This window comes from Colletotrichum karsti (genome assembly GCF_011947395.1).
Source record: "Colletotrichum karsti strain CkLH20 chromosome Unknown Scaffold15, whole genome shotgun sequence".
Classification (NCBI taxonomy): domain Eukaryota; kingdom Fungi; phylum Ascomycota; class Sordariomycetes; order Glomerellales; family Glomerellaceae; genus Colletotrichum; species Colletotrichum karsti.
The window spans coordinates 807,727-828,355 of NW_024065915.1; the positions used below are offsets into that span (position 1 = coordinate 807,727).

The following is a 20,629-nucleotide window of genomic DNA, read 5'->3' on the forward strand; positions in this document are numbered from 1 at the left end:
GTATGACGAGTCAGTTCCGTACAAGCAGGCCAGAAGCCGTTGGATGTCTCCGCCGCCGCCCTCGAACACCGAATGCCTTGCTCATTGGACAACATTGCATTCGCTACTGTCGGCGAGCTCGCACAGAAATCGCGCCTACCTACCGCTCCTCAGTGCCATTAGCAGCAAGACCCGGCCAAGGAAAACATGCACATGCTGAGCTTCCCAACAGCAACAGTGCAATTTCGTCTCTTTTCCATTTATATGGCCAATACCCGCAAGATAATTATCAAGCTTGCTTCTTAAAAGCCTATTTCGAATGGCTACTTCAAAGTTAGAAAAATAGTCGGAGGCAGCAAGAATCAACAGGGAAATCTAGGAGGGTAGAGTTGTTAATTCCTCCCAAGATTTCATCGCCGGAGCTAACCATCATCCTCCCTTAACATCAGCAGGACAACGACCATCTTATCCGCAGCCCTTGCGTGTCTACTATAACTGACATTCTTCAGGCGTTCAGCCCCCCTCGGCTCATTGTCCAGCCGGATCTCGCCAGGCTTCATGATCTGGCGAGGAAGCCGAAGTTGTCGACAATCCGCCCTCGGGGTCCTAAGTGTGGGGGAGCGTCGCACAAGCTTACCAATGGATTTTTCAAAGTCTGTTACTTCAGCCACTGATAGTTCGGTTCTTCGATGGGTCCAGAGAAGACGGCCGTTGGTTGTTAACGTCATTGGACATGGCTGTGAGACAACGGCTGTCGAGCTGGATATTGACTCACTCACCGCTTGCGCGCCTTTCAAACACCCTCTATCAAGCCTTGAAGCGCTTATTCTTTGCTTTTTAAAGTTCTGAGGGCTTGTATCCAAATTTCAGAGTAATCTGGTCCCCCGAGTTGCCGCCAACACCGGCATTGCCAGCGGCTAATTGGTTTGCCCAACGAACCTCAAGCATGTGGGAGATGGTTACTTGCACCAATTGGTCTACTTTCATGCAAGTCATCCCCTTCCACAGGCTCGAGAGAGAGAGACCCGCACACTCGCCCAGCCTTAGAGCAAGCCCATCCTTGTTGGCCAGCTCAAACTCCTGCAGTCAATCTCAATCATGACGACGCACCCGCAGGCACACGTGGAGGTGTCGAAACTAGGTTTCTACCCGATAACGAAGGATATGCCACAGCAGTAGACGTCTACAACTGGCAGAAATCTGCATCGATATCGCTAGCTTTCCATTCGTTGGGTTCCAGCGGCACAAGGACAAAAGAGGCCGATATTGCACGTCTACGGGTGCTGGATACATCGCTGTTAATCATGGAATAGCATCGAAGCCCATATGGGGCCCCATGCAGTCATTCTTCACCGGGGAAAACGTGGCCGCATGCAAGCCAAACGACGTTTGACCACGGGACCAGTGCGGACCACCGCCTTCGCCGTCATTGGGACATTAGGAAGAGATCATGAAATGCCTTGTTGATCTTCTGCAGGAAAACACGTTTACAGGGCGTCGAAGGCCAAGAACTGGCCTCGGACACTCCGTAGAGTGCCGAAGATGTCCAATGAGACGACTTACCGCTGGAACGGTCAGAGCCACGTCGTTGAGGCTCACTTGAACCAAGAACATCAGGCCGCTGCTTTGGGCACGTTCGACATTATTCCGATTCCACGTCAAGCCAAATGGGCGGACGACGCGAGATATCTATATTTCTATCACTTTCGGTCAGATCGCCTAAGACTTCACGAGGCAGCCGCGGCCGCTGTATTTCTGCACTTAGCTTGACCAGTTCAGACTATATCCCTCGCAACCTGTCTTCTCAATCGTGAACGTCTCAAGAAAACCCAGTGCCCCATGATCCTTCCATCAGGAGTAGGTGATATCCCCGATCTTGTACAAGATTCAAGACTTACAATCAGAGCAATAGCATCGCCACGGGAAGAAGAGTAAGAAAGACCGAGATCACAGACCCAAGGAGCCCGGCACCAAACAAGAGAAAGTCTCATCTCTCCCAACTTTCAGCTTCCTTTTCGTTGTAAATGAGCTGGAAATCATCGAAGAGGGAAATGGCGAAGCGCCGAACGTGGATAGATGGGGCAACCCCCTTCCGCCGAACCTGTCCACCGGCTACGGGGCGGAGAAAGTCGGCCGAGTATGGCGGTATAGCAACGGGGTCATCTCCCCAGCAGATGGGTATTCTTGGTACCGCGAAGAGGTGGGATTAGAGGGCAACATCTGTGGCCCTTTCGAAAACGTCACCGAAGACGGGCAGCCATTTTGGGATACCGGGCCGCTCGAAGCGTACTCGACATACAGCGTGTTCAACTGTTGGCGTTTTCTTCCCTGCTTATACACCGATGACGATGTATCGACTGTTCCAGAGATGAACGTCGACAACCACTGGTTCACTCTGGAATTCTCCCGCGATGCTAACGAGCCGGGGACGACTCGGATAGACGGGTGCGGCGGCTCGCGCAGGAATGTAGTAGGAAGCAAGCCGGCTTGGATCCCCGGAGTCCTGCCCGCGACCTACAGCGCGCCGTCTTCCGCTCCCAGATCGACCGGCCTCGGCGGGTGTTTGCCCATCATCCTAGGGCTGCTCGCCTTGACGACGAAGCCGGGACATACGGACGACGTCTTCGCGAACGGGCTTTTGGAGAGGCATCGTTGGAGGGGCGAACGGCACAGCAAGGCAGGTGGGTACCGCGTGGCTTCGCACATTTCGTGTTTCCAGGTGTTCGTGGTGGTAACATTGGCTCGTGGTGCTGATTTCAGTTTGCTTGTAGACCCTCCGGCAACAGGACCTGTAAGAGGGGTGATGGTGCAGGTCTGTTGTGATACGTACAACTCGTATGGCTCGACGATGGAGGCCATTGAGGATTTCGAACAGCATGGAAAATTCATCCTGGAGTAAGACGGTTCGTGTTGGATAAGTGCATCGCCACGATTGAGGGTTTGCTTTCGGTTCTTGACGCATATCTGGGCTTTACGACATTATGACACGCACGACATTATGACACGACGGTTTTTCTTGATACCTACCGATGGCAGCAACTTCATCAAATTTGCTTGGCATCATTTACTCATGGCGCGTATGGAGTCGGGCATTTCTCATTAGCGACGGCAGAGGTTCCCTCGGATACTCATCTCTCGGAGCTCCACGTCATGGATTATGGCGTTCACAATCGTTTGAGAACTTGATATATTTCATTCCTCCCAACATGATCCATCCCCGTCCCCGTCTATTGACTCTAGGCCGTGGCGCCCACTGACATCCCAGAGGTCCTCCCGTGAGCCTTTTCGACGTGTCTACCATCGCCCAGCAATCGAAGATGTTGTGACCTCAGCCCGCCCTTTTCGCTCAGTAATACAACCAAAGACTCATTAGATAGATTTGAGTCTTTCCTTCTCTTTTTCAAATCGCAAAACAAATAAAACCGACGACACTCGCGCCTTACACTGCGTCGGGCAGTCTCACGGCTATGTCTCCTGATTGAGTGATGTATCTGACCCACGGCAACGAGGGGTATTGCAGCTAGACGGGGTCAGCTTCGGTTCGGGATGGAACGAGGGGAATGATCTTACTTTTGGCTCTGTAATCTTGAGGTACCGCACCTGGATACCACTTGTCGTGAAATAGGGGATCTCGAACTTGACCTGGATCGGCCTCTTGGCACCCTTGCCCGGCGCGCCGACACCGCCCATGCTGCCGCCGAAACCACCAGTCATACCACCACCGTGCTCGTCGTCGCCCCTAACAGACGGCAGACCCAGCTCCGCCCTCATCAGGAACTCCTTGTTGCCGCCAAACTGCTTGATCTTCCATACGATGGCGCTCTGCTCGGGGGCGTAGTGGACGGCGCCGATGTTGGTGCGGAAGCGCGGGGTGTCGGCGTCGTCGGGGACGGGCACGATGATCTCGACGTTGTTGGCCGTACTCCTCCGCTTGAACTGGGCCTTGGCCTTGAGCATGTACTCGATGCGCGACCCGCTGTGGCTCTCGACGACGCACTCGACCCAGATGAGGGGCTTGACCTGGGTGTTGAGGCGGTAGCTCATGAGCTCGAACTCGCCGTCGGGGGGGATGAAGGAGATTGTCCTGTCGTTCTCGAAGCGGGAGAGGCGCACGCACTGGTGGAACTTGACGTCCTCCATCTCGATGGCCTTGCCGCGGGTGGTGCGGCCGGTGGTCTCGAACATGACCTTGTCGTTGAGGCCGAGGCGCAGCTCGGGCATGCCGGAGAGGTAGCACTTCATCTTGATGGCGCCGAGGATCTCGGAGCGCAGGACGTTGCCGTTGGCGCTGACGAGGAGGTTGAGGCTCTCGACGACGTCGAGGAAGACCTCGTTCTTGCGGTAGCGGATGCCCTCGGAACGCCACGAGACGGCGTTGGTGACGGCGATGGGGGGGCGGGCCTGGATCTCGAGCTTGTGCGACTCCTGGGTGATGTACTCCTGCAGGATCTTGGATTCGGTGGTCTGGGGGTAGCCGAAGTCCATCATCTCGTCGAGGAGTTCGTAGATGATGACGAAGTTGTCGCGGATGGACTCCTCCTCGAGGGCCTTGAAATATTCGGTGAAGACTTCGACGATCTTGTGGAGGAAGAGGAGGATCTCGGCGGCGTTGGTGTTTCGTTTCGTGAGCGCGAGGAGGTAGAGGTTGTTGTGGCGGATGTAGAGATACTGCAGTTTCCGTCGGTCAGTTCCGAGGGTGATTGGAGCTGTACGATAGGGACGCGGATACGTACGTTGATACCCTCGTGGGAGAAGCATGGAGGGACGGCGGATGATTCTTCTTCTGCTTCGCTAAGGAGGACGGGGAACTGCTCGACGGCAGACATGGGAATGTCACCGCGGTAGTTTCGGGCAAGGAGGGTCTAAGGCGAGCATAATCAGTGTCTCCATTCACTACAACGTGTAGCGCAGCTTCAGGTGCGCACCTTGCCCTTGAGATCGAGGAAGAAGACGGCGGAAGCCATGGTGAAGGTGATGCCAAGGCGGGGGATAGATCGAGGGGCAGCCGCGGAGGAAGGCGGTGGAAGTCAATTGGCGCGCTGGCCAGACGAGTTATGATAACGGAGAGGCTTGAATCATGCGGTTGGTGAGGCGAGGCAGCTCAGGACAGAATCAGATGGTTGGAACGGCAGTGGTTGGCAAGGTGTCATTAATTCGCGGATCGTGTCGTGGTGACCGCGCGCAGGCAACTGGCGATATTGAAACCACGATGTCTCCTTGGAGGTCCAGACGCACGGGCCAGCGTAATGACAGCCTTACGTCTTGGGCGCGGAGGCTACTGTGGCGTCAGATCCCGTCCTGGCAGCTGCAGTGGCTGGTGCTTCCCCTTCTTATGTAATCAGGGGCCTCAGTCGCACTCAGCGCGAGCGCACGTGATTTGACCGCAGATGTGGGGCTGGCGGCTGACCTACATCCCGCCGAAATTTTCACGATGGTCTTCCCCCTTCTCTTTCTTTTCTCTTCACCGCGTCCTTTTAGACAGTGCAGCGCATTATTCAAACCACATTGGGACCGGCATTCTGTCGGATTTCAAACGTGTCGTCGTTGATGTGATAACTGCGATTTTGTGACGCGCAGAGGAAACAAATGGCTCCATAAGAACTGCCCGCGTACCGCGTTTTTTTGCTTTCGAGCGAGAAATGCATCCGTTGCTTGGGCGGTGTCAGAGGTGCCGAACATACTCACGCCGTGAAATCCTTATTTTTTCTTATGTCGTATTCGCTTTGCTGCTTGCTCGGTTTGACACGAACCTGATTTGCCAACGGTTCGTAGTTGTTGAACGCCTGCCAGATCATTGTCGCACGTTGACGGGTTCAACAATGTGTCGTGTCACAAGCATGCTTCCACGCATGGAATGTTGGGTGCGGCTGGCGCCAGTTCCTGATGCTTGCTGACGCCGAGGCTCGAGTTCAGGCGCACTCACAAGCTGAAATGTTGAAGTACCTTGCTGACAGGTGCTCTTCTGACGCCAGCCAGCGGAAGGGTCCTGCTTGAGACTTGCGGCTGGCGTGTGGAGGAAACCCTCACGCAAATGGATGTCCTCCTGACTGACCTGACAGCCACCAGGGCCAGGCAAGGGGAATGTTGGGTTGGGCGAGCGCCCGGCCCGTTGGCAGATCTTAGATGCTGGCACATCACATCACACTACACCACACCACACCACACCCCCGTTGGGAGGCCGTCTCCTGCGAGTTTATCTCGTGAAAACCGAACATCGGGAAGGACGGGCAAGCAGGTTGCCCGTGCTTGGATGGGAAACGCGGCGGTCCACTTGTTCGGGTCTGAGATGTCATCACATGGCCAGAAATCGTGCCGGAAAACTAGTCAGGAATAGCGGGTAGCAGATGCGCCTGAGTCGCGCGGTATCTTGGGCCAGTGATGATCTCTGTGTTGTGCGGATGGCGGGACTCGGGGGAAGGAAGGAAACGGGATTGTTTCCAAACGCACGCAATACCAGGAAATCTTGGCAATGGCGAGAGAGTCCTCCGAGGGTCCGACCCCCGAGTTCCGTGATCTTGGGTCGGGAACTCGTTGGAGTTGCAGGTTGCCACCGGCTGGCGGTGTTGGTCTGTATCGCGTGTGCGAAGAATCCGGCACGCATGTGCTTTTCTTGTGTCTATCGCGTCCGTCTATGGATATCTGGTTTCCCCACACTTTGATCTGACATGGAAAAGCAAGCAGAGTTTGGTCGGGTCAGGGCTGTCAGGACTCAGGAGAAGCGGGCAAGTGGCGGACGGCGAAGTGCAGACGGGAGGTGGTGTGTGGTGAGGGTGAGGGGAGCGGAAGGCAGCGGAGGTGTTGGAGAAAGAAGCAGGCATGGAAGTTCCATGAAAAGGCAAGAACGAATTGGACCCTTGGGCGGATCTCGTGAAAATTGCGTGGTCATTTGATGGTCATCTGGCCTGGTCTGTCACCGACTCCGTTTCTCCAACTTTGACATGTTTGGCACGTGATTCTCGATATCGCGGTCCGGTGTCGGTGATGTTCCCGTTGCTGGGAGGGAAAGAAGGGAAGACCCGGCCGCGAGAAAGTCAACAGTCCACCGGGCAAGTTGGCAAAGGGAATTAAAGAAGAGAAAAAGGACAGAGAATTGTCCACGGAAGTCTCAACGTGGCGTGGGTGACCCAACATGGTGCCTCCTGCCTCCTGAATGGCAGTTCCGTCCTTATTGTCTCGCTTTCACATGGGAAACTGAGTCCGTGCCCCAGGGTGACGTAGCAAGAAGCGAAGTCTGGACCAATGAGATGATGCGCTGGCCGTTGCCCGTGCCTGGGGCCGAATGCCGGCTAGGCGACCGTTGGTGCCTCGTGACAATGGAGAGCACCTTCTGTTAGTGCCCCTTCTGTGACAGTGTGGTGCTGCTAACATCGCCAGCTCTGCACATGTTTAGGTAACTTGGTTGTTCATCCCGTCCACTCAGATAGATGCATGTGATGGCGGCCCCAAAAAGTCTGACACGTGCTTCCCCAACTTTGGCCTTGATCACCTCAACACCCCTGAGGACCGGGCTCTTCCTTGGTGTCTCCCTCGATGGACGAGTGTGAGTGAGAGAGACGAGGTTTGTCCCTGCGATGGGTGGCCTTGGAGCTGGGAGGAAAAGAATTGACGGACTTGGAGCATTCTGGCGATCAGCAGCAAATAGTTGTCACGAATATTCCAAGACTTGTGTGGGCGCTAAAAGCAGCTGACATTCATTGTGCGGTTCCCGTCTCACTGACTGAAACCGGGGAGAAAAGCAATTATTTCCATGCGCATGGCCAATAGTCAGCGCATAAAGGTGCGGTCTGCAGATGTCAGGCCAGCGGCGCATCGTGAGACTTTTTCGAGGCCATCAGCAAACCTTGCTCGATGGGTGTATTCGTACATAGTAGCCCCATATCTACCACCGATTAACTGCCTGTCTCTCATTTAACCGAAGCACGCTCGTCGAGGTCGGCTAATATGCTCCAACTCGTCGGAGAGAATCTCTTCCTCTCAAATGATAAACGACAACGACAACGACGTCGTGCCCGTGTCCCGTCTCGATTTAGCGTCCATCGACAGCGGCCAGCGCCTCGGACCCTGCAGCCTCCCAGCGAGATGGATTAGTTTTAGGCACAGCAGGGCACGCAGACACGCAGAGCACAGCACAGCTACGGACGCGAGCCTGCAGACCAGACGCAAGACTGCAGATGGTGGGCGGCTGACCTGTCCAGAAAGGGGAACGTGGACGCGGCATAGGCTGATGATTGGATCTCTGGGGGCCCGTCACCGTCGCTACTGAAGTCCTCGGAGGCTGTAAGCCCTGGAATGTGGGCACACGAAAGGCGATCTGGTCGCCGCCGAAGTCTCTGATGTTGCACTCTGCCTGCCTTCTGGGAATGTTATCGCCCCCCACGTATCATGGGTGAGTCGGGGCAGCTGGGCAGATGAGAGGCGGGCAGAATTCCCATTGGAATGTCACCAATGCCGACGATGGTGCTTCTCGTATCGACGAGAGACGAAGAAGTATCTGATAGTGCCTCCCTCAGAAGCATCCCCCACGACGACGATGATGATGATGATGAAATATCAAAAAGCCGAATCCACTTGACCAAGATTAAAAAATAAAATAAAATAAAAACAGCAGTTGGTTGGGGCCAGTCCCAATTCGGCGGTCTCCAGCTTCCATCATCTGGAACTTTGGGGCCACCGGGTACCTGGAGCCCCCGCTGATGATGCGCCCATGTTGAGGTACCTTGTTTAGCCCTGTTTCTTCACCTCAGCCGGGGCCGGCACGAGGACGAGGGCCGGGAAGGCACCTTGGGTCCAGTATCTTCGCTATCGCGCCTGCTCAATCAATCACCGACGGGACGGGAGTCGTCGCTTCCTTTCCTTACAGTGTGGTGGACATGGACATTTCCGTAACGTACCCTTCCCATCTCACCCCCAATTATCATTTTCACATTCACATTCAATCATCGACAAGTCAACCCGTCATCCGTCCCTCCCTCTCACTCGCACACCACACAGCAAAAAACACACGCTGGGGAGAGACACTGCAGCACAGTACCTTACTCTCCGTCCCATCCCATCCATTCTCATCCCATCTCGGGCGTCTGGGGGAAGAATTCGACACCAGCCATTCGAGCAAACCAACACCAAACAAACTACGGATATACTCCAACAGGCGACCTAGCATCTGGCGCTACTCGACGGACGGACTCATCCTCCCACCACTATACCATACCATCCATCCCGAGCCATCCACACATCCATTTTCTTCCCCCCACCAAATCCAAACCAAACCAACCCAGCGCGCCGCCAACCATCAACCATTATCCATCCGCCATCATCCATCCACTCGGCTGTACCCCGAAACTTGTCTCCTCCCGCCTGCCTTGTTGTTGGTGGAAGTGAGGTGGAATCCGCCTTGTCGTGTACGCAGTATCCGTACTCACTCGCAGTACCTACCTTACCGTACCAGCGTGCCGACAGAACAGATCCTTCGCCACTTTCGCCCAAACCGTACTACATGAACCTCTGTTGCGCCGCCGGCAGCCACTCTCACCCCTTCTCCTCTCCCTCGCTCCCAGTCTGACCCGTCCCGCGCGTCTGCTTCTGCGTCTGTGCCTGTGTCTACCTCTGCACACGCCCTCCCGAAGCCCGAGTCTGAGCCAAAAAGCCAGAGTCTGAGTCTGAGTCTGAGTCTGAGCCTGAGCCTGCGCCTGAGCTCCCAACCTTGTCAGCACTCACCACCACTCACCGGGAGGGAGAGAAGAAAAAAAAAAGAGACAGAAAGAAACGCCAACAACAACAGAGCAGCAAAGAATTCCTCGGCCATCTCAATCAAACCAAACGGCGCCGGGCGAGTCATATCTCCACTCATGCCAGTCCAGAGTTGACCACTGAGACACCCGCGCGCCGGTCTCGCTCCTGGTCCTCGTCGTCGATTTCCGTCCTCCCTTTCGACTGGGAACTCCTTGGATTCTTTTGGCGGAGGGCAGCGGCATCAGCAGCAGCAGCAACACACAATCAGCAGCAAAACGGCAGCACGACCTGTGGCTGCCGGCCCAGAGTCCCTTGCGTCGACCCCCCTCCTCCCCGCCAAAAAAGATATTCGGCGCGCCGTCTGATTATACTTTGCTCTGCGAAATGGACTTGAGCCAGAACAGCAGAAGCCAGAGCCAGAGCATGAGCCAGAGCATGAGCCAGAGCATGAGCATGAGCCAAAACCAAAATCACATGCTGCACGGGCCCAACTCTGGCGACCGCCAGCTGCCGCCATCTTCCTCGTCCGTCGCTACTCCCACCACCACAAAGTCACACACCCATTCTCGCGCTACTTTTTCTCTCGTTTCTACCACCAACCCTTCTACTATTACGTCTACCTCTGGTACTTCTTCAACAAATAATACCGCCTTCTCCGCTTCTACTATTCCGTCGTCCACGAACAAACACGCCCTCTCTCACCCTCGCTTCGACACGGCACACATCTCGTCCCAGCAGCTGCCCTCATTCGCTCCCCCGAGCTATGCGCATGTTCAGTCCCACGATCCCAACTTGCTGAGGTTTCCCGACGCCCCGACTACCGAGCTCGCACCCATTCTTCCCGCCGCCAAACACAATGATAACGTCCCTCACAACTTGCCATCTCTCTCTTCTGTAACAGGTCCCCCTCCGCCTCCGCGCTTTGCACCACCACCACCACCAACACCGTCGTCGCAATCGATCGAACCACAACATCGTCACCAACATCAACCACAACCACAACAACCTCCGCCTGCTCTTACTCGAGCCTCCACGACAACCGTTCCGCTTACTCACTGGCCGAGCCTCAACCCCCTCACCACCTATTATACCCCCAGTCATGCTCAGCCTGCCCCCTCTTCTGCGAGAATGGACCTCGACATAAGCAACAACAGCGCCATGAGCGCCGCATCGCCAGATCGTTATTACGAAGGACGAGCCGCCAGTGTTAGCCTCGATGACCCCGATGTGCGAATGGCCGCCGAGGCTCTCGGTGACCTGCGAGCCGGTATGGATCAGTTGCCCTTCAGACGCAACAAGACGTTTACTTGACTAACACGGGAATACAGACTTCATCAACTCACCACCAGCCCGTCATACTCCCCTACCGAGAGGCTCCCCGGCAGTCTCCATCACGTCGAACCCGCAAGCGAAATCTCTAAACCCTGCCGAAGAGCCTCTGCTCTCCCTCCTGACGACATCCCACCCTCTCATCGCCAACACCATCGAGGGTGCGACTTCAGCCTACAATAACTCCAAGAACTTCTCTCCTCGCTTCAAATCCAGTGCCGAGTATGTCGAAGGATACCTGACGCCAATTGCCAACACCGTCGGCACTGTTGGACGGAAGACGGGTGTGGAAGGGGGTGTCCGTTGGTTCTTGGGCGCTGGTCGACGACACCAGTCGACTGATCTGGAGGCTGCCGATGGAGGATCTCACAAACGCCGCAAGGTCGACACGGGAGGGGATTTGGCCAGGCTCATGGCCGACTCGCAAACAAATGTCATGCCCGACGTCGACTCCCCTCGAGATCCCTGGGTGTTCAAGCACGACCGCCGCCTGTCTCGGGCCAGCACTATCGATTCTCTGCCGGCCTATGACGACTTCCGCTCGCCTGCGTACGCCGAGAACGAGAAAGCCGAGAGACCCACCAGCTCTTCCAATGCCGCTTGGCAATCTCGTCTCATCATGTCCACCTCGGGTCTCAGCGTCGCAATGAGCGAGGAAAGTCTACGAAGTCTGAAGTATTGCTTGAGTCTGTTGCGTTGGGCTAACGGCCATCTTGGCGGTGTTATCAACAGCCTGAAGTCTGCACTTGAACAGTACGAAAAGGCTGGTCAGCCGGAGGAGCAGCTTGAGGCCGGGGCTGATGGCGATCACATGATGATCGACAGCCAGACCGACTCGTCGGAACAGGAGAAACGCGCAGAGTTGTCCCGCCAGATCGACAGCTTCAAGGGCGACATCCTGAAGACTCTGAAGACCTGCATCACTACCTTATCCAAGTATGCCGGAGGCGCCCTTCCCGAGAATGCGCGCAACTTGGTTCGCCGTCACCTGACGACTCTCCCCCAACGCTTCCGCTACGCCAGTGCTGTCGAAAAACAGCAAGGTGACAAGTCTGACGACGAGGCGGGAGACAAGGCGAGGCGCGAGGGAGCTCAACGTGTACTTGTTCTCGCCAAGGAGGGCCTCGACATGATGTTCCAGATCAGCGGTGTTCTCGACGGCACTATTGTCAGCGCCGAGGAGTGGTGCGAGCGACTTGGCAAGAAGAGAAAGGAAGACTCCGAGTCTGATCTCCCTCAGTCTCAACCCTACGAGGGGGACTTCAAGGTCGCCCCCGCCTAAACGAGCAACGATTTATTTTGTATGTGGTCAGGATTCATTGGATGAAAGGTTGGCTGGATTTACCCTTTCCTTTTTCTTCAAAACCAAGTGGGTGATTGAACGGCGCAGAAATGGCACACGGAAAAAAAGAAAATCAAGAGAAAACCCCCCGGACACGCTGCTGCGGCAGACACAAGACACTATGATACCATCCCGAGGACAACCTCATTCCCATTTCACTTCAAGTATACCATATCATCACATTTACACACAAACAACAAAACCTCCACGGACATTTTTCTTGCTTTTTTAAGTCTTGTTTGCATCCGTTGATTTTTTAGCAGTTCGTCTTTGTGGTTGCCACCCTCCTGTCTATCTGTCTTCCTGTCTCAAGTATTAATGGACGATCTACAGAGTACGGGGCGTCTCTGAACTCGAGCTCACTTGAGCTAGATTGGGTTCTCTGTGTATAGAGCTTGACATCGTCTTTGTACAAAGCAAAGTTTCGTTTCAAAATATGCTACCATGTTCCCAATTCTCTCGCTCGTCTGCTGCCACTGCCTTTTCTCCGTTGCTTGTGATTCGAGACGTCATGCGATCAACAAGCAGAGGTCTTCCAAAAAAGATCAAACTTTGACAGCCAGAAGCGCATACTGCGGATGAAGAAAGCTCGAAATCCCACTACCCACCTCGGGACGCTTCGTGCCGCCAATCTTATTTCCACCACATTGACGGCCAAACACCATCTGATCTACCGCACGTACATAGCTCCGCGCGTGCGGTCAGCCCGGCACGGACTATTCGAGCTAATTCCCACTGCGGCAACCCGAATACGGGAGTCTGAAAGTGCGAACGCGACAAGCTCATCTAGGACGGACGGACGGCATACCGTCACAATTGCCGTTGAACGACTGGTCGGGTACCCAACGCTGAACGACATACCCGTCGCCGTATACCCGTTGCGACCGAAGCTTTGGTCCCCTGAGGCCGTGCTTGTGATAGGGCTGAGCGGCCGTTTTTCCTACCGCTTGTCTTTTTCCTCCGTTTGATGGGCCGCCCTTGGACCTCATCCGAATGCGCTTTTTCGCCCCTATTGTACGTTATTTGTCTTGGGGGGTAGGTCATCCCGTGTGGTCCTCAGGCCCTCAGACCGTGTCATTTGTGATCTCCTCCGTCGTGATGCGTAATCCCGGGGGTGGACCGCTCGTCTCGTCGTGTCGAGATGATTAAGAGGGTATACGCTTGGACGTAATCGGTTAGAAAAAATATGGGTAAAAGGGGGTAAAGATACATATAGTGTCGAGATGATGTGCGTAGGGCGCGCGGCACATGTTTGTCGAGTGAAGTAGAAATATTGCAGCCGAGTTACTTCTTGAGGGCAACTGAGTCTGTTGTTATGGCTGGGGAAAGTCCGACGATGGCGAGGATCGTCGAGACACATGCCGAGCTTTCGGAAATCGACGCCGGGTGCGTTTGGTGGAGTCGACGAACATGTGGTCTGTTCTCTGATGTTGTCTACTGGAGCAAAACTTATTAGATGATAAGGGTGCATCATATCGGCATCGATTTCCGTGTCGTGGTGACGTCTTCGTCGAGGGTTGTCGTTAGTGTAGACGTAGAAAGTACTCTAGTCTGCTCCATGATTCGCCCGTCTACCTCCTTTCTACCTTGAACCTTCCTACAGCCAGCTAGGTGGAATTCCACGTGCTCAAGTCCCCGTTGGAGATGCAGCCCGAAAGCACTCTGAGATTTAGATGTCCTACCCTACAGCCCATATGCTCGTTGCTCAGCGATGCCACATATCTGTCCAGACAAGGTGATATTTCACAGTTGGATTATAGCCTTACACTATAGCACAGCAAGTCCCATTTTACATGTTTGACTACTGTATGATATCTCGGTTTGAACTTCGCTCTTTGTCGGCATGTATTCGCATCATTCAGGGACCCTGTGTTTGGGGCAGCGATCACATTTTGTCCGGACGTGGCTTTTTGATTTCTACTAATAATCTGAACTTGGTTCAATGAGCGAAGAGAAGAAAGAAATCACAAGCAGTGTATAACATAGCAACTATTCTCCCTTTACCGATTAGACGAAAGCGTGAGTGCTGTTTGGATCCTACCGCTTCCAATCCCACCAAAAAGCCATCGTCGAGAGCTGATCTACTTCTCGCCCCAGCTTAGAACCTTGTCGAATTTCATCTCAGGGACAGCGGCAACTCTGCCAGTCGAACCCTTGGCGATGACCTTGTCCTCCTCCTCGGACCAGCACGCCCCGCCCTCGACGTCCTCGCAGAAGGGACAGACCGTCTTGGTGGGCATGTAGCAGAACATGCGCTCCTCGAGAGACATTAAGCTGGGACCGACCGACCCGCCGGCCCCGCAGAGGCCCGAGGCCGTGTGCTTCGCCTGTTTGCTCTTGACGAGGCGCGTGTCCTTTTCGAAGCGGCGGGCAAGGCGGGCGTGCTGCTTGTCGACGGCGCGGCGTTCCTCGGAGCGGGCGGACGAGGACGAGGTGGAGGGCTGTCGGCTGAAGAGGTCACGCTTGCGGGTCCATAAGATGACGTCGGAGGGGTCGGGGTCCTCGGTGAGTCTCAGGACGGGGTCGTTGTTGCAGTAGTAGTCGAGGTCCTTGGTGCCGGCGTCCTTGGAGTACTCGGGCCAGTGGACCTGGATGCCGGTGGTGTCGACGTCTCCGTTCTTGTCGACCCAGGCGCAGAAGACGGTCTCGTCAGGGCCGTCCTCCGCAGGGACGTATATGTCTGAGTAGTACCTGGTAATGTGATGTTAGTGGCATCTAAAGAATTAACTGGGGAATTCGGGCTACTGACCAGTTACCGCCTCTTCCGTAGGCTTCGTCACAACTCTGAGCCCAGTTTCCAATCGTATTGGCGTAGTTCTGGCCACTCGGGAAGGTCACGGAAGCCCAGGAAATGCAAATGGCATCGTCGTTGCCGGTGAAGAGGGTGTAAGTGGGTTGCTGAACCACATCCGAGACGCTCGTCTCGCGAAGGTCGACACCATTCTCACACTTGTTGTTGTCGTTGGTGGTGATGCCGAGGAACCCGCCCTGCTCGTTCCAGCAGCGCACATCGGGGATGTTCCCGCCGGCGTTGCTCAGGGGCGGATCGCCAGCTCCGTCGAGACCGATCTTGAAGGCGAACTTGGCGCTTGGGTTGTCGGGCTCGGGGAACATGTCCTTGAGGAAGGAGAAGATGGTGATGACGCTTCCGACGACGCCGATAGCGGTAGCCATGTTGAGTAGTGGTAAACGACGGTCTGAGGCTTTCAAAGACGATCTGAACTTGAAATGATGCGTCAGAGACAAAGACTGGCGGGCCAAGAGGTTCTCCTGAGGTTGTTGTGCGATTGTCACCGGAAGGTCTTCTTGAGTTGCTGATTTGAGAGAACAAAGGTAGTGGAATAGGGGCTTCTTATAATCGATTCATGAGATATTTCGTTTTCTCCCACAAGGACGCCTAAAGGTTCGGTTGGTTTGTTTCTCTCGGTTCTTCACGCCTTCGGTCCATTCAGTCCGCCATCAAATCGCTGATTTCGGTGATACTGCTCGGGTCCAGTGACCTTGGCTGTTCTGACCGAGGGGCACCATCGCGAAGCGGCTTAAATGGTGGATTGCAACTCGCCCCCAACTGATACTAGGCAAAGGGGCACGGGGGCTGCCGTAACAACTCCAAGGCCTTGTCGTGACGCACCTGGCTGCCTGATTCTCGACTTGATCTTTGACCCCTCCTGAGGCGTATCCGCGTAGATGAGAATGAAATGGCTCTGGGCAACAACACAGCTGACTCTGGGAACTTTGACATGGCTTCATAGCCGCGTGTTTCCGCTCCGCCCGGTTCCCTTCAGCCTTAAGCTTCCAAGTCTGTCTCGGCCTTGCCATGAAGATCGAGATCTTGACCAAAGTTGGAATTCGGTTTGTCTGCGCCAAGTCAGTAGATAATCCTACAATGTGTTGAGCCTGCTGAAAACTCCTCCAAGCTTCCGAAAGAAGAAGAGTCTGGCCTCAAAACTTGGCCAGTTGGGCTTCAAGTCATTCACCTTGGGAACTTCTGTAGAAGGAGCTGTTAATGGGCCGCAACATATCTAGAAAATGTTCAACCCGTAAAGGAATCATTACACCTGCCAAGCGAATTAGAAGAGAACCAACTCGTGCAGCCTAAACCTATGATTGGACAGAGTTAATACGACGGAATTTCAAAGTAACCATCCAATACCCACTTGTTCAGGCAACAACAGAATGTTGGCACACTGGCACGCCGCACACATCGAGAACGACTCAGCGCCACTCATAGCAGATGCTCAGATGGGTATTCGAACAACAACTATCACACTTCTTCTTTGACGAATAAGTCTTCGCGACGATTCAGAGCTTGAACCAGTATCAGTTGATGTTGTTGTTGATGAACAAAATAAGTTCAAGATGTCTCCAGGGCTGACGGACTGTTCAACATTACATTGATCTCGACAGCTTCTAAAAGAACATTTGAAACTGAACTATTCCATAAAACGGAACTCACCGCTCGATATACCGCCTTACACAAGCCAGGAGGCCTCAGAGCCTCCTGATAGGTGCACGTGTACGGACAAGAACGTGGATCCAACTGTCTATCTACTTACCTGAAATGGGCGGGCGGCTGCATATTACTGCCTGCATCAGTAACCATGGGTCGAAACGCCCGACGTCAAGGAGAATAAGACTAGATCAAGCTATCCGATAGAAGATGGACGCTCGAATTACGCTTTCAGACGTTCCTCTGCCCCTTTGACCACCTCCGATACGGCGAGATTCCGGGTGAACTGTTTGTTCGAGGCTACAATGTTGCCCAAACGGGGACGTTATGTGACCAAAATGGATGGGTTGCAAGGGGCTATGTCGATCGTTTAAGCAATACGCTCGCGATGGTGGCTGACCTCAAATGGGAGCGGCGCGGAGAAAAGGGAGCGGGACGGGCCAAGAGCCAAGAGTTGAGAGCCAAGAGTCAGGACGGAATCCGCCTTGCTGTGCCGTCGGGGGCACCGGATTATTGACGTAATGTGAAGAGATTTCGGCTCTGCTTTATGTGGCTGTTTGCTTTTGCGACGTGTTGGTTCTCATTTGCCGCGTGTTGGACCTTTTGTCATGTTATTCTTCTCTGCCTAGCTTAGCCGTTGGCCAAGGCTGTCGCCAAGCAAGGGGACATCACCAACGTTAAGGTCGAAAATGGTCACACGGCAGTGATGTGACATCATGCTTGCTCTCGCAACCACAAAAGATCCCGGGGGATCTTTTGACCCAAACACAAACACAGCATATTTCAACCCGAAGACAGACTTAAAGAGCAGTCAGGTCCCAGAAGATTTTGCCAGATATAGGCTATCCACAGCGTGGGCAACTAACGTCTCTCCAACTGCAACGGAGAAACCAGTTCAACACACCATAGCACATACTTTGCAATCGTCCAACTCAACCCACCCTATCAGACCATGGTGTTATACATCGCCATGAATACAAAACTTCTTGCTGCTGTGGCTCTCGCAACCTCGGTTGCAGCCCAGGACAGAGAGATCTCGTCGTGCAGCGCCCTCTCATGCATCAATACCGAAAGTCAGGGTGTGTGCGCGTCGGGCAACTCATCTCGCACTGTTGGAGTGGGAATGGTATCTGAAGTGCTCGACATCTCTGATGAGAAGCTTTCTCTTACTCTCGTTGATGGGAGCCCGGACGGCATCCTCGCTACTCAGGAAGGCTATCAATTCTCCACTCAGACGCTGTATGTCGGCGTGCCATCCAACTTCAACTCCAGCAACCAGGGGGCCGGCTGCGCCCTGATGATGCAGTATCAGGAGCAGGCGTTTGAGCTGTCCGAAGACAACACGCAAAACACAACTTCTTGCAGCTCGGTCATTTCGGACGGTTGCCAGAACAGTGTAGCAACTTTGGTGGAACAATTCCGATACACTACGAACGGCCAAAGCAATGACACCGGGAGCGACTCGCTGCCACGATGCGAGTCTCTAGCGCAGTTCCTCAACACCAATATCCACCGCGAACTATCTTTCTGTGATCGGTTCGCCGGCCACATCAACATCACCGGAGGCCCCATCTCCGGTGAGAACCTTTCCCCTAGCTCAGTCCAGCTCCAGAACGAGGGTTGCCAGCCCGTTATACCCGAGAGCTACGAGCTGCGCAGGGTAGCCGAGATGCGACAGATTCTTCCCACAGGAGAGAACAGTGACCAATCTCTGGGTGGCCGCTCTGGCGTGACCCCCGTTTTCACCGTTGTCTACGACGGTGAGAACGATAACAGCCCTGAGGTGCAGTTCACCTGCATGAGGACGTTCACCGCCGAGGGTGAGGAGATGCCTGATTCGTTGAACGGCGACGACGACAAGAGTGGTGCTGTTTCCACAGGTCATGGTGCTACAGCTGCGGTTGCTGCGACTCTTCTAAGTTTTGTCTTCCTTCTTGGTTGATCAGCATGATTGGACGGTACACTCGCAGGCTTTTGAGTTGGCCGCGCGGTCCTCGAGGCCCTATGGATAGAGTGGGAATGAATCGGCCTACGAAGATGGCGCTTATTAGAACACAACTTTTCGATGTTTTGTATGGAATGAATGATGAGAATTGTACTTTTCAACATCGTAAAACTATAATGAATTAGTGACATCAATACTTCTGTGTGGGAAGAAGGGCGTAGAAAGTCAGTCGTTTACAAGCCTAATGGCTGATTCCTGCCGTGCAGGATGCAGCGTGAGCCAAACTTCACAACATTCAGCAAGCTGAGCCGGAGGCCGGAAATAATATGCAAGTGATACAATATCGACATAAGATAGACTATGCACGTAGTGCCTGTAGGTAGGCAAGACGGAACGTTCACAGTTGACAACCTTTCTGATTGCCAGCCCCTACATACGGTGGAAGTTCGTCAACCAGGCCACAGTCAAAGCAGAGCCTGAACACAGCAACTGACCTGCTTATAGGCTGGATATTCCAGAGTAGAGCTAAATTTCACTGTGTATCTTGCAGTGGTTTTGGGAAATCGAGATGTGTTGCCGCCCCCTTTCAATGGCGACTATCTTCAATAACATGAAGGATAGGACTTATCCAATCGGACAACTGCACTAATCCTGCAAGTTGCAGAGAATGAAGAGGGATATTTGAAATAAGAATTACCAGCAAGTATTATGAGGTTCACGGAGTACCTCCAACTCTTTAGCCGAACTCTTACAGGGCTGAGGGCCGCCAGATGAACGTACATGTTTGGCCAACATGAGGTTCGCCGACCACTTGTATCGCCGAGTGAACCTGTCTTCGTTTTCGGATCACCTGGAACGTGTGATTTTTATTGGGACATTGAGGAAAAACCGTTTTGATTCCACAGTTATGGCAGTCGGGAGACATAAATAATACCCTTCTCAGGAAGCGCCGTGCAAAGGATCTTTTAACGTACGTATCCCTTCGAGTGCTACAACACGCCATAGACACCTCGTGAGGAGCAGAGTCAATTAGCGCAGCTGGTAGTTTATTATAAGCTACTTACTAAAATTTAACTCAAGTGCTTTTAGAGAAACACTGGGACAGGGCTTGGCTGGCCTGTTGGGGCACTTGATGAGATATTCAATCTTGATTGCTCGGCCTTTTTACTTTCTGACTAGTTGGGCTGTCCTCTATAACTAATAATAGCATCCATATAGTCTCGCTATTGAGTGTAACTGCCCGCAGGTCTTCTGCCTCGATATGAAGAGCTTCTTGTTCGTACAATTCTGTGCTTGAAAAAGCTGAATCTCCGTTCGATTGCTGATTTTTAGCCGCACAAACAGAAAAGATGAGATGAGAACCCCATGGAGCTCATTCAAGGGGCTGTGTATTGCTTCATTATGTAGGGTATATAAAGGAGTTGATTCAACGACGCGGTGCCTCCCCAGTTCGACGGTCACATCGCATAAGACGGCTTTTTTTGACGGCGAACCAAGGTGGCGTGGCAAAGATTGTAAGGTGCTCCGGAGGCATCCATTGGGTTATCGAAGAGTTTATGAAGAACATGATGACGCTCTTGTTTGGAAATCTCCAAATAGGTTGTAGCAGGTCGATGCTAATGAGAACACAATCTATGGTTTGCGTCCCCCATTGTAGGATGATTTAGCCTTGGACACAAGTCCACACTGAAATCTAATGTTTCCATCACTATTCTTCCTCGTGTTGTACAACGATTCCGTAACTCTTAGTGTCGGTAAAATTACCCTTCTTTCCTCTTAGCCCAAGCTGGAGAATTTCGCCGGTGCTGACTATGTGTGGATGTGCTATGGATATCTCACTCAAGTGGTTGCTCGG

The 20,629-nt window shown here is 53.6% G+C and overlaps 4 protein-coding genes across 4 annotated transcripts; 2 read left to right on the forward strand and 2 right to left on the reverse strand.

The window, feature by feature from the left end:
- Positions 1-3,418: 3,418 nt before the first annotated feature.
- On the reverse strand, positions 3,419-4,943 carry CkaCkLH20_05474 (ap-1 adaptor complex subunit; the record flags this gene model as incomplete). Its single annotated transcript, XM_038888193.1, has 4 exons — positions 3,419-3,499; positions 3,550-4,647; positions 4,713-4,841; positions 4,905-4,943. 4 exons carry the CDS (start codon positions 4,941-4,943, stop codon positions 3,419-3,421), a joined length of 1,347 nt encoding a protein of 448 aa, XP_038746669.1.
- A 5,893-nt stretch (positions 4,944-10,836) lies between these two features.
- On the forward strand, positions 10,837-12,319 carry CkaCkLH20_05475 (uncharacterized protein; the record flags this gene model as incomplete). Its single annotated transcript, XM_038888194.1, has 2 exons — positions 10,837-10,975; positions 11,037-12,319. 2 exons carry the CDS (start codon positions 10,837-10,839, stop codon positions 12,317-12,319), a joined length of 1,422 nt encoding a protein of 473 aa, XP_038746670.1.
- A 2,141-nt stretch (positions 12,320-14,460) lies between these two features.
- CkaCkLH20_05476 (uncharacterized protein) lies at positions 14,461-15,553 on the reverse strand (the record flags this gene model as incomplete). The annotated part of the gene is made up of 2 exons (XM_038888195.1): positions 14,461-15,070; positions 15,129-15,553. 2 exons carry the CDS (start codon positions 15,551-15,553, stop codon positions 14,461-14,463), a joined length of 1,035 nt encoding a protein of 344 aa, XP_038746671.1.
- Positions 15,554-17,781: 2,228 nt separating this feature from the next.
- CkaCkLH20_05477 (uncharacterized protein) lies at positions 17,782-18,771 on the forward strand (the record flags this gene model as incomplete). The annotated part of the gene is made up of 1 exon (XM_038888196.1): positions 17,782-18,771. The coding sequence occupies one exon, from the start codon at positions 17,782-17,784 to the stop codon at positions 18,769-18,771; it is 990 nt and encodes a 329-aa protein (XP_038746672.1).
- Between the last annotated feature and the right edge of the window lie 1,858 nt (positions 18,772-20,629).